The sequence below is a fragment of the Triticum aestivum genome, chromosome 4A, assembly GCF_018294505.1.
Source record: "Triticum aestivum cultivar Chinese Spring chromosome 4A, IWGSC CS RefSeq v2.1, whole genome shotgun sequence".
In the NCBI taxonomy this organism is placed as follows: domain Eukaryota; kingdom Viridiplantae; phylum Streptophyta; class Magnoliopsida; order Poales; family Poaceae; genus Triticum; species Triticum aestivum.
Genome location: NC_057803.1, coordinates 12,322,946 through 12,334,569, shown reverse-complemented (window position 1 = coordinate 12,334,569; position 11,624 = coordinate 12,322,946). Strand labels below are relative to the sequence as shown.

General features: G+C 45.5%; 3 protein-coding genes across 3 annotated transcripts; all 3 read right to left on the bottom strand.

Moving 5' to 3' along the window:
- Positions 1 to 423: 423 nt before the first annotated feature.
- Positions 424 to 2,837, bottom strand: LOC123084786 (uncharacterized). Its single transcript, XM_044506300.1, has 2 exons — positions 1,511 to 2,837; positions 424 to 835 (listed from the first exon to the last, which is right to left on the bottom strand). Exons 1-2 carry the CDS (start codon positions 2,700 to 2,702, stop codon positions 807 to 809), a joined length of 1,221 nt encoding a protein of 406 aa, XP_044362235.1. The 5' UTR covers positions 2,703 to 2,837; the 3' UTR covers positions 424 to 806.
- A 704-nt stretch (positions 2,838 to 3,541) lies between these two features.
- On the bottom strand, positions 3,542 to 7,564 carry LOC123084787 (ribulose-phosphate 3-epimerase, chloroplastic). The gene is made up of 9 exons (XM_044506301.1): positions 7,152 to 7,564; positions 6,337 to 6,442; positions 5,951 to 6,091; positions 5,736 to 5,849; positions 5,071 to 5,149; positions 4,318 to 4,427; positions 4,182 to 4,238; positions 3,935 to 4,004; positions 3,542 to 3,850 (listed from the first exon to the last, which is right to left on the bottom strand). Exons 1-9 carry the CDS (start codon positions 7,244 to 7,246, stop codon positions 3,801 to 3,803), a joined length of 822 nt encoding a protein of 273 aa, XP_044362236.1. The 5' UTR covers positions 7,247 to 7,564; the 3' UTR covers positions 3,542 to 3,800.
- Positions 7,565 to 8,043: 479 nt separating this feature from the next.
- LOC123084785 (uncharacterized) lies at positions 8,044 to 10,389 on the bottom strand. The gene is made up of 3 exons (XM_044506299.1): positions 10,104 to 10,389; positions 9,426 to 9,499; positions 8,044 to 8,446 (listed from the first exon to the last, which is right to left on the bottom strand). The coding sequence occupies exons 1-3, from the start codon at positions 10,287 to 10,289 to the stop codon at positions 8,368 to 8,370; spliced, it is 339 nt and encodes a 112-aa protein (XP_044362234.1). The 5' UTR covers positions 10,290 to 10,389; the 3' UTR covers positions 8,044 to 8,367.
- Between the last annotated feature and the right edge of the window lie 1,235 nt (positions 10,390 to 11,624).

The following is an 11,624-nucleotide window of genomic DNA, read 5'->3' as shown; positions in this document are numbered from 1 at the left end:
TTGATCAGTTGCATATCCCCGGCACTTGTAATCTCTCTTGATACAGTGAATTCCATGGTGTTTTTCCCTTTCGCATTGAAGGGGGTTTCCGTGTTAAAATCTTGCGCCCCTATGTTTGATTCGATCTTCCTCGTTTTCTTGTCTGTCATATCTCTAACACATGCAGTGCCTTGTGTACGCACACACTCCGATTGGTTGTCATGGTACAAAAGAATTTGTTGAGGAATGATTCATTTTTCCACGGTAACTCAACGAGACATTTTTGGTTTCTCAATTATGTCAAAATGTCATTGACGGGAGGCTGTGCGGTCGCTTCTCCACCAATAATCAATCGTCTTTCTCACATCTCGATGTTGATCAAATTTATGAAACCACATATCACCAAACAAAAATGGGCTTGCCTTCGAGCACTTGCACAATACGGAAATATAAGATGACCTTCCAAAGATCGACATAGCCCAGCTGATTACTACATACTCCGTCTCCTTAAAATTTAGGTACTTTAAGTCTACACTCATAAGTTACTGTCACAATTGATCATGTTCTACTTCCTTACCTTAATTCCTTAGGTAAAACACATAAATACCCTGCTGGTGTTACGGACACAGTGACTGCGGACTCAAGTTTTGGCACAAGCACAAACAGAACAAAAGCGCATACACCCTGACCGAACAATCCAACACATCCAGCAAAAGAAGACACCGAAGTTCAGTGGTACAAATTCTTCCTGGGCAGCAAAAGCAAACAGATCCATCGTTTTGACGCCATTTGATTATACTGATGTAGCAGTAGCACCAACAGGTAGCTTAGTCAGAGGTCGGCATTCTCCCCCAAGCTGCACCATAAGAAAACAAAGCTTCATAAGATGTTCCGATGAGCACAAGAGGAGCACATTTTGTCCCTTAAAATAACTTCAACTCTAGCTGTCCAAATGAACCAAGAAATAACAGGACACATCCACATCACGGTATGATTCAATATGTACTACTATAATGTCGGAGACACACATCAAGGAAATCCTCTCCTTCCCTTGTGCAAGTGTTCAGTGGCGCACGCACACACAAACACACACACCAACCAGAGCTCTGATCACATAACCTGTATGCAAACTGCTCTTGGCAATGCTGGGGCCTGATCAGCAAAGTTTGGCTAGGATAACCTACCCATAAGGCCTAATTAGTGCAGCATATATACTAGAGCAGCAAGCGAAACATACAGCACCAAGCACACAATCAGCATGGATTTCTTTGGTAAGCTGCTTGGTTATCTGCCTAAGGCAGGCTCCACACAACTACTGGGAACTCTACACATAAATGTCTATCTATTTACGTAGAAAAATGAAAGAAAATCTCTACATACTCCCTCCATAAAGAAATATACGAGCGTTTAGATCATTTCTTTAGTGATCTAAATGCTCTTATATTTCTTTACAGAGGGAGTACTTATCAACGTAGTTCAAGCTAGTGAATGGCGTGTTTAGTGTTCATGACTAAATGTGCATATTTCGTACCTCTAGTATAGAAGCTTGTGTAGGGCATGACTCTTTTGAAAGATGTCGCTCTATGTACCTCCTTGCTTCGGCCTGAGTTGAGCTCAATTGTGTACAACCCAGCCTCTGTATTCAGGAAGATGAGACCAACACCTTCTGCAAAACCAACCACTGACACATCCAAGAGGGCACGACAAGGGAGCAACGGTGCGAGCTCAATGACTCTGCGCTGTGCCAATGGCGCAGCTCCATTGGAGCCAGCCTCCATTGACCATAGGTAGAGTCTAGGCTCCAGCACAGTGGCGAACAGCAGCATGCCATCCTCCATCCCCAAGAGTCCAATGGCCGGTATGTCCTCATTATCGTCTTCAAATATTGGATCAATCACCGATAGTTCTTCCTCACCCATGTTGTACTCCACAATACTTTGGGTACATTCACATTGGAAATAGACCTTATTTCCAACAACGCCAATTTGCCCAGTCATCTCGATGGCATTCGGCTCCTCAATGGAGATCATGTCGCTCCACTCATCAGTCTGTGATGAGTATACAGATGCAAAGGTGATCTCCTGATCCTCGTCGGAGCCGACGAGGGCCACAAGGAAAGGGCCGCCATGGCAGTAGAGGTGGTTGCATCCATCCTTGGCGCAGAGCACTGCAGCATTCCAGGTTACTCCCTCGACCTCTTCCTCGTCCTCGTCATCGTCCTCGTCCTCACGATTCCAGATGATTTCCGCGCACTCGGGGGCGGCGTCGATCCTCCACCGGTCGTAGGTGACGAGGTCGCAGATGACGAAGTCCTCGTCCCTTTTGGGGGTGTGGAAGAGGACGAGGCCATGGCGGGAGTCGAGGACGCGCCAGTGGCGACGCTCGTGGCAGGCCGGCGGGCGGAAGGACGCGGTGGAGACGAAGTTGGAGACCAGGTACTCCTCGTGCTGCTTGCTCCTCCCTTTCCCCCACGACCTCTCGTGGTGGGTGTTGTGGAGGAAGCCCAGCACGGGCGGCGCGCCGTGGAAGGCGCGGTACTCGCGGGTGAAGATGACGTCGGAGAGGATGCGGCTCCAGGTCGTGCAGACGGCGGCGGCGCGGACGAGGGTCTTGGGGTCGTCCGCCGGGACGCGCAGGAAGATCTCCCTCATGGCGTCGTCGACCAGCGCCGGCGGCGAGTGGCGGCCGCGCTGCGCCAGAGGGAGGCTCGTCGTGGGGGGCATTGGGCCGCCGTCGCGTCGCCGGATTGGGGTTTCCGTCGAGGGATTTGCGGGGGAGTGGTGGAGCAGCGCCGCCGCGGCGTGGAGTTGCGAGTGGGAGGAGTGGGGTTTCTGCGTCCTGAATGGGCTCGTGTGAACAGGCTGGACCGCTGGGCCTATTTCGCTTTGCTCTTGGGCTTCAGGGAGGCCGAGATGCTAATGTTTTTCTTTTTCTTTTTTGAGATGCTAAATGTTTTGGTAGTCACAAGGAGAGAGTACGGCTATACCATAAGGACCCCTCAAAAAAAAAACTATACGATGAGGAGAACACAGATGCGAATGTTTTCCTAAAAAAACTGTGCATGGATCACTCAAAGAAAAAGGATAGCACTACAAGGCAATACGATAAGGAGAACACGGATGAAATGTGCAATTTCCGCTGGCCGTTTGAGCATTATTATTTGAACACAGATCAAATGGATGCCTGCTTTGCTTTGTATATCAGCAAGGTTTTCTTCGGGCAATTACCATGGACCACTGGACTGATGGTACAAAGATGAAAGATGAGAGGAGGGGTTGCTTAATCATGAACAATCCTGAGCTCGCGGTAATGTTATCACACAGGACACGTCGTTCGTTGCCCTTGTCATGGAGTGGACATAGTACTCCCTCCGTTTTTATTTACTCCGCATATTAGTTTTGGTCAAAGTCAAACTTTATAAACTTTGACAAAGTTAACATATACAATAAGAAATCAACACCATTAGATTCATTATCAAATATACTTTCACATAGTATAAATTTGTTATGGTAAATATTTATATTTTCTTCTATAAACTTGGTCAGACTTTAGGAAGTTTGACTTCAGTCAACTCTAATATGCGAAGTAAATAAAAACAGAGGGAGTACAGAAGATATATATGTGCATCCTCGCAGTCGCAGACAACTGGAAAAGGAAAATTATCTTTCTGTGCTGCCTCTTTTTCCCTATCTGATGATGGTGATCTCTGTGATACAACGTATGGCTTGACAGTGAAAGGCACCTATGCATTGCAAACCACGACAATGGTGAAGAAAAAAAAGATGTTACACAGCGTAACAACAAGCTCATACTCCGGTTCTTCATGCTGCTACGGCTACAGGTCTTTTGCTGGTCTTGATTCCTTTGATAGCTGCATATTCGCGAGATGGAATTAATATCTAAGAACTTCACAGGGTACAAGATCGAAAATGGATGCCGCTGGAAAGAGCCATACCTTCAGCATAGTCTTTAGCTCCGAAAACCGCAGAACCAGCAACAAGGGCATTCGCGCCAGCTTCAATGACCTATCATTTAGTAGAGTGAAGGGGAAATGAAATCAGCACCTGGCTGAATAAAATTGTTAATATAGGACTGTGACACAGGCTTGTCCACATAGGAGAGAGCACAAGGAAATTGGTATCATAGGAAAATCAGAACAAGAACTAGTGGTGAGATAACAACAGAGGAAAAAACTAGGTCACCTTGTAGGCATTTTTGGGGCTGACTCCACCATCAACCTCAATCCAGGGGTTCACTCCCTACAACATTAGGAAATTGAATTTGAGCATTTCAAACATCGGGGCGTAAGAATACCTACAAAACATAAGGGATATATACCTTCTCTTCACATAATTTTCTCAAATCAGCAATTTTCTTTACTTGGCTCTCAATGAAGCTTTGCCCACCAAACCCAGGGTTGACTGACATAATCAATACCAGATCAACAGCTGCACAGGCAAACAAATGCAATAGCTTGTCAGCTGTCAGTACATGGTGAATGCTCAAGATAATCATGAAAGATGATATATGTCTTGTTCAGTCTAGTTATAAACTACAGACATGTTTACTTGTCGAGCGTAAGACACAGTTAGAAACGTAACTAAGTTTTACTGCAATTAGTCTTATCCAAGGCAGAATACCGTTACATGGAAATAAGTAAAAAAGGTGCAGAGTCTATGTTACACTAAGAAAGCCTTGGAACTTTCACTTTGAATCCCGTTAATTAATCTTATCCAAGGAACACCATGTGAGTACATGTGGATAGTCAAGTAAGTCGAGATGATCATGTAGTGAAAATTGTCACAAATTCCCACCAGAAGCAGTACAAGTTTCATCTTAACTAGAACGCTAGCTATACTTATACCTATGCTGATAAAAGAAAACCATGATGAGTAGCTAAATAGTACGAGTGACTAGCCCGATCTACAGAATCACATACATATTCTGATTAGGTTTTGTGCTTCTTCCAACACCAATCTTTCGTGAGTCACCATTTTAGTGTTAAATACTAATCTAGTACCATCAATTGATTTTCCAAACATTAAGCACATCCCGAGATACCATCAGTAATGTAGAGAGAAGAATTCTTACATTCAAGTACATATTCTATCGCACTGAGTGGGGTCCCAGGGTTCAAAACAACTCCAGCCTTTGCTCCTAGACTTTTAATCTGGCAAAATGTATGAGATGAATACAATCAATCTGGTTTTTTCTGTGACATCAAAATAAAATTACTCACAAGCATCAGCCATTTAGTTGTAGCTCAGAAAATGAATATGGTATCCAGGTCAAACTACAGTTAGGCAGGTAAGAGGGATACAGGCATATTACAGCCCTTACCACTACTAGGATAATAAAAGATCTAGAAAAGGACTTGGTGTGCAAAGTGTTCCGACATTACAAGCATCAAGGAATGTATCAGCTGTAGGTGTAACACTAAGACGCTAGGAAGTCGAACGTGTGCTCCTCCTGCGATAGTAGCCTAGTGATAATCCAGCTAATATAACACAAAAACCTCACTCAATTCAGAAGGGACTCACACTTCATGAATGAACAGAAAATACAGCATAATTGTCAAGTATACTACTGACTGAAACCATCTGCACAACTACATCAAACCTAAACAACAAAAATTATCAAGGAGCAAATAAAAAGTGAGAGATGGACATAGACTCAAAAAGATAGTTGAAGTTGTTGGCATTCAACTCTATTATCTGAAATATTAACATGTGGATTGACATTCAGCCAATGATTACCTGATCGACTGTTCGGTGCAGATGGATGGTTGCCGTTTGCTCACAGTGGACGCTAACAATATCAGCACCTGCCTTGATAAAATCAGGAATTCGCTGCTCAGGTTCCACAATCATCTGCAATTAAAAATCACAAACACCATAATAAGAAGGGTTAATGGGGGTGAGACTACAGCACACAAACACTAAGAACTTCACTCAGGGTTCTCAATAAGTACCAGATGCACATCCAATGGAAGATCAGTCACTGGACGCAGAGCATCAACAATCAATGGTCCAATCGTGATGTTTGGCACAAAGCGACCGTCCATGACATCAACATGAATCCAGTCACATCCTGCCACCTCCACAGCTTTTACCTAGTAATATCAACACTGTCAAAAGATGAGTGTGAACTATAATTTCAGCACGCTCCACTGCAGTGGCATTTTGGATGATAATTTGTGTCATGCAGGTGTTGGTCCATACAGCCAATTCATCATACTATCAAGCTATGGGACCGATAGCACACTAGAATCATTCTTCCAGACATTAATAATTCATGTTCAGTGGAGTGATCATGTCAGAGCTTTGTGGTGCAGTGGATGTTAGTATGTCAACAGACCTGTTCACCAAGCTTGGCGAAGTTTGCAGAGAGAATGGAAGGGGACACAATGATGTCACTCTTGGAGAAACTGTCGACCCTTGATGCCTTCACTTGGAATAGCTTCCTGGAAACCATGAATAAAAACAAAGTCTAGAATTCAGAACCAAACGAGACTGACACCCAAACCAATATGTGGTCATCAACAGGTGACCTGACCAGAAATTTTGCCTTGCCCCTTCCCTTCTTAACAGGCAACACGAACAAAGAGCTTAAGGAACAGCTTAAGCTTGTGCAAGCATGATCTATCATCGTTTTCAGAGTCTAAATTCCCTCTCTATGGTTTCGGTTGACGAGACAGAAAATGGTCGGTCAACACAAGCAGGCACACGCTGCTAAGATGGAACAGACATCCCTCCCCGATGCTTGCTCCCCCAAACTCGAACCCTTTCGTCAGAAGCCCATGGCACAAAACCAACCTCTAGCTGCCCTGCCTGCGATGATGAGCTAAATTGGTGCGTACACAGGGGTTGCTCGATCCCCGAGCACTTTGAGCTCGGGTCAGCACCACCAACTCCGTCCGAGAACGCGCCACACCGAGGGCGGCCGCGCAGCCCATTTGGACGCGCACAGGCTCTGATGCTCGGCGCCATCGGTCTGGTCACGGAACAAGGAGCTCGAGATTGCCGCCGAACCAAACGGGGATCGAAGTCGCCCCCGGCGCGGCGTGCCACCTACCCACCTACCCCGCGGTGCGGGCGCGGATACAGGCATACAGGGAGGGAGGAGAAAAGGCCTAGGCGCGGCGGGGAGGGGAGGGGAAGTGGACGGCGTACCTGGACGAGGAGAAGCCGGCGCGGCGGCGGGCGCCGAGGGAGGCGGCGCGCGGGTAGCCGAGGCTGGAGCAGAGCGACGAGGACGGGGACGCCATCTGTACCGCCGTGTTCGTCTTGTGTGTCTGTGTCCACCAACCAAAACTCGCTCGCGCTGCCGCTCTGCCTCTGGCGGAATGGAATGGAAACGCTGCCGATTTGGTGGGGGCTAGGCGCGGGGAGGGGGGAATCGCCGGGCGCAGCCGCAGCCTCACGACGGCTCCGTCTCGTTATCTGCTCGCTGACCCCGTAGCCACACAGAGATTGCAGCGTCTCCACGCCTTTTCGGGGGCACGCTCCGCCGGTTCGGGGGATTGTTTTGGTTGGTGTCGGGCTGGCGGCCGAGCCAGAGCCAGGCCAACGACCGCCGTTTCGTCGCCTACCCTGGGTGCGTGTGTGCGCCGTGCGCCTCCGCGGCACGGAATGGACAGAAACGGCACCCGGATCTCCCCGCGGCATCTCTTTCTTTCCTGATGCGCCACAGGGACCGGATCATCATACTCCGTCTGTGCTAGATTCGTCAACTAATTCCGGAGGGAGGGAGGGAGGGGGTACGATATACACGCCAATTTATCAGTGCAGACAACACACGGCCACAACCAAACCCAATTTATTGTCTTCTCCCCCAATATGAAACGGAACAAAAAGTAAGTACTTCCTCCGTCCCATAATAAAATACTAGTGTCAAAAACGTTCTTATATTATGGAGCGGAGGGAGTATAATTTTCTCACACTGGGATTCTGTGTGGTCAAAACAATTTATTACCTCTGATCCGAATTAATTGACACAGCCTCTAGTCAATTAATTCGGATAGGAGGGAGTGTCATTTTTCCCCCATACGAAACAGAACAATAGTTTAGTTTTCTCACACTGGGGTTCTATATTATGGTCAAAACAAAGACATGCTACCATTTTTTTCCTTTTATTTTGATGTAGCAACGGGGCGTCGTACATACTGAAAGTTAGCAACACATAATAATCAACCATCACTCAACTCAGAGAGCATCCACGCTCCTGGCAAAGACCAACACTAAGTTCGCCATGGAATTATGAAAACCAAACTAAAGTCTACATACAATTTACTGCTCGCAAAGAGATAGCAGCAGAATACAAAGCGATAACTGGGGATTTCCATTGCACTACGATGTTCTGCCAGGGCTTCATGCGCAAACTCGGTGCTTATGAGCTGGAGTCACCGGCGTTCCCTTTTTCTCCGCTGCAGCAGTAGAAGTGCGGCAGCTTCACTCGCCCGCAGCACCTGAAAAAGCGCAAAAATCATATCCAGTCACGCCCTTCTCAACATACCACAGCAGGGACATGCAGATGTAGCTTGCTTGTGGCACTGAAAAATGCTCATTACTAGTGATCACTGGATCCATTTTCTATGTTCCGCATTCCCGAATGGTGACGTACAACAAAGGCATGAAGGCACTTGCACGAAAAGAAATATTACTAGCACAGATCAAAGGACAACAAATCTGGAACTGAGATGAGGTAGGCAGTTTCTGAATCCTCTGGGAAGAACTGATATGATTTTGTAATACTGTAAAATGTCAAACATCTCATGGCCTACTGTCTGAACCTATGAAATTCTGAAGGTGCCTGAAATTCTGTGGCTCCACTAAAACCTAAAGTTTGTAGCTACTGCCTAATGGTAGCATTACATTCTAGGGGGGATATCTTATATGCCACTGAGAGCTTGTGAAATGTCAAATGTCCATGACATCCAAGTTTGCCAATTTGTGTATTTGTACCACAGGAAACATGTGGCTTCAATGACCTATGCTACTTTCAGCGATCAATGTGGGGGAAAGATAAAAATACCCTGGTTCTACACCACTTCCACTACAAAAATATGAGATCCTATTATAGACTAATCTGTATTTGGACCATAAAAGTGGTAGCAAAAAAGCATATGTTGGTCTTCTCTGCGTTGCATTAAAAGGAACATCAGTGCCATATGTTTTTCCGATAGAAAATATGACATACACAAACTCAAAGTGGCATATAAGATATTCTCTGTACATTCGAAAAGGTAATTGTATCACTAAAAGTCAGGTTTTACATCTAACCAGTCTAACAGTTGTTTAACTAAGTAGTAAAACAATCAGAATCAAGAATACTGTTACACATGGAAATGTGATATTTGTTTTTATCCAACAATGATTTATTACAAAGTTAGCAAGAACACAACAAATTAGAAGCGTCGACAAGCATATCTCGAGTTCTAACTGTACCTGCAACGGATAATCACTGGAACAGGCTTCAGGGCTCTGGGCCCATTTCTCAAACCCCTCTTATATTTCGAGATCTGAAATGCACAAGAAAGAATGAGGGCAGCAATGGTGATTATGTACAAGGACAACAGGCAGAAACCAAAGAACAGTCTGTCTGAAGAACACATAGATAGTAGGCCAAAATATGATTATCCTAATAAGTAGTGTTGAGGATGTGAGATTGTAGGTTCTCCATATGTTGGTAATATTGATATTAATATCAATTTGTTCATCACATTTTGGCAAATTTGCATGTACATGAATGAAAAATATGTTTGAATACTAGAACTTATGTCTTCAAACATCAGTATAAACAAACATACCCCTGAATAAGACTTTGTGCTCTAACTGAAACTGACTTAAACGCCAAACACTATATCTGTCACTGAACTACCAAGTAATCAACAAGCAGGTGATCTGCACCATAATGCTATCAACTATGTTCCTCTGGTGAAACATTTCGACATGTCTCACTTTCCAGTTTCTACGCACCAGGCATTTCACCGAACACCTAGAGTGCATCCTCTTAGAGTCTTGGTACTACGCGACAGCAAAGGCAAAGAGATCACCGAAACCAGAGCACGCACATGTAAATGACAAGAATAACACGGAATAAAACGGGGGAATAAGCCACGAGACCTTCTTCTTGGGGACGGCCATGAGTTCCATCGCGGGGGCGATGGCGGCGCCGAGGCTGGGGAGCACGAGGGACTGTGCCTCGGGGAGAGGAGCGGGGGGAGGGGGTGGCATGATGGTGAGTCCAGACGGCATGCGAGGCAACGCCACCGCCGATGCCGCTCGCCGGAGCCAACCCGCCGCCGCCATGGATCGCCTTCGGGGTTCGGGGAGTGGGAGTTTGGAAGGGGGGTTTCGGCGAGGTCAGGAGGAGAGTGGGAGAGGCGCCGATCTGGCCGTCCAGTTTTATCCGGCGGATCGGATCATCGGATGGTTAGCGACAGAAATTTTGTTTTAATTAAAGGTTCGCCATCGTTTCCTCTAATCCAATCCAATAATTTTTATTTTTATCAGTTTAATAATATGGTTATACGTATGGGTCCCATAGCTCAGCTGGTTAGAGTATCCGTCATCCATCTTCCCAACAAGCGCTATCATTTAACGTCCCTAGCTAGACATAAAAGCGAGGATAGATCTAGGTATTGTCATCTTGATTCTTAATTTTTTTAGTGATGTTATGCTCGAATCCGGAAGGTTCCTTACGTTTCCCTTCATATTCAGAGATCTTGAGATCTAAAAAATCCAACCGCTTATTGCAAAGAGTAATTAACATATTCATGCGGTGAAGATTTCCGCTAACGCTCTTAAGAGGTTCAAGAGATTTTTGTAAAATCTTAGTTACTTCGCAAATTTTCTCAAAAACTTTTGTTTCCTCTTGGGTATGATGGAGCCCCTTTTTTGAGGTAAAGTTCCTACTATACCTTCCATAATTTCATGAGCGATACTCAGGTTAATTTCAATAAAATTGCCTTTGGCAACACAATCCAAAAGTTGTCTATGAGATATATTAAGCCCAACATAAAAATTGCGAAGCAAAAATCTGAAATTTACTTCTAGGGTGCATTTACGATAAGATTCCATTATTCTAAACCAAGCATCATTTAAGTTTTCTCCTTGCTTTTGTTTGAAATGAAGGACTTCAAACTCGGGAGACATAGGAGCAGAAAGAGGACTAGCCATGACGACAAGCAAACAAACTAGCACGCGAGCAAACAAGAGGCAAATAGAGAGGGAGGATAGAGAGAGGGCGAATAAAACGGCAAGGGTGAATTGGGGGGGAGAGGAAAACGAGAGGCAAATGGCAAATAATTTAATGCGAGAGATAGGGATTGTGATGGGTACTTGGTATGTTGACTTTTTGCATAGACTCCCCGGCGACGGCGCCAGAAATCCTTCTTGCTACGTCTTGAGCTTGTGTTGGTTTTCCTCGAAGAGGAAGGGATGATGCAGCAGAGTAGCGTAAGTATTTCCCTCGGTTTTTGAGAACCAAGGTATCAATCCAGTAGGAGCCCACGCTCAAGTCCCTCGTACCTGCACAAAGCAATAGCTACTCGCAACCAACGTGATTAGGGGTTGTCAATCCCTTCACGGTCACTTACGAGAGTGAGATCTGATAGATATAATAGTTTGGTACTTTTGGTATAA

Excerpts from the sequence above, each read along its gene's own strand:
- LOC123084787 (XM_044506301.1), bottom strand. The coding sequence starts at position 7,246 with ATGGCGTCCCCGTCCTCGTCGCTCTGCTCCAGCCTCGGCTACCCGCGC. Across the intron at positions 4,428-5,070 it reads GATAGAATATGTACTTGAAT|CTGTTGATCTGGTATTGATT; the intron begins GTAAGAATTCTT and ends TTGCCTGTGCAG. Across the intron at positions 3,851-3,934 it reads AGCTAAAGACTATGCTGAAG|CTATCAAAGGAATCAAGACC; the intron begins GTATGGCTCTTT and ends GCGAATATGCAG.
- LOC123084785 (XM_044506299.1), bottom strand. The coding sequence starts at position 10,289 with ATGGCGGCGGCGGGTTGGCTCCGGCGAGCGGCATCGGCGGTGGCGTTG. Across the intron at positions 9,500-10,103 it reads TGGCCGTCCCCAAGAAGAAG|ATCTCGAAATATAAGAGGGG; the intron begins GTCTCGTGGCTT and ends TGTGCATTTCAG. Across the intron at positions 8,447-9,425 it reads CCAGTGATTATCCGTTGCAG|GTGCTGCGGGCGAGTGAAGC; the intron begins GTACAGTTAGAA and ends GCGCTTTTTCAG.
- LOC123084786 (XM_044506300.1), bottom strand. The coding sequence starts at position 2,702 with ATGCCCCCCACGACGAGCCTCCCTCTGGCGCAGCGCGGCCGCCACTCG. Across the intron at positions 836-1,510 it reads CACAAGCTTCTATACTAGAG|CTTGGGGGAGAATGCCGACC; the intron begins GTACGAAATATG and ends CTTATGGTGCAG.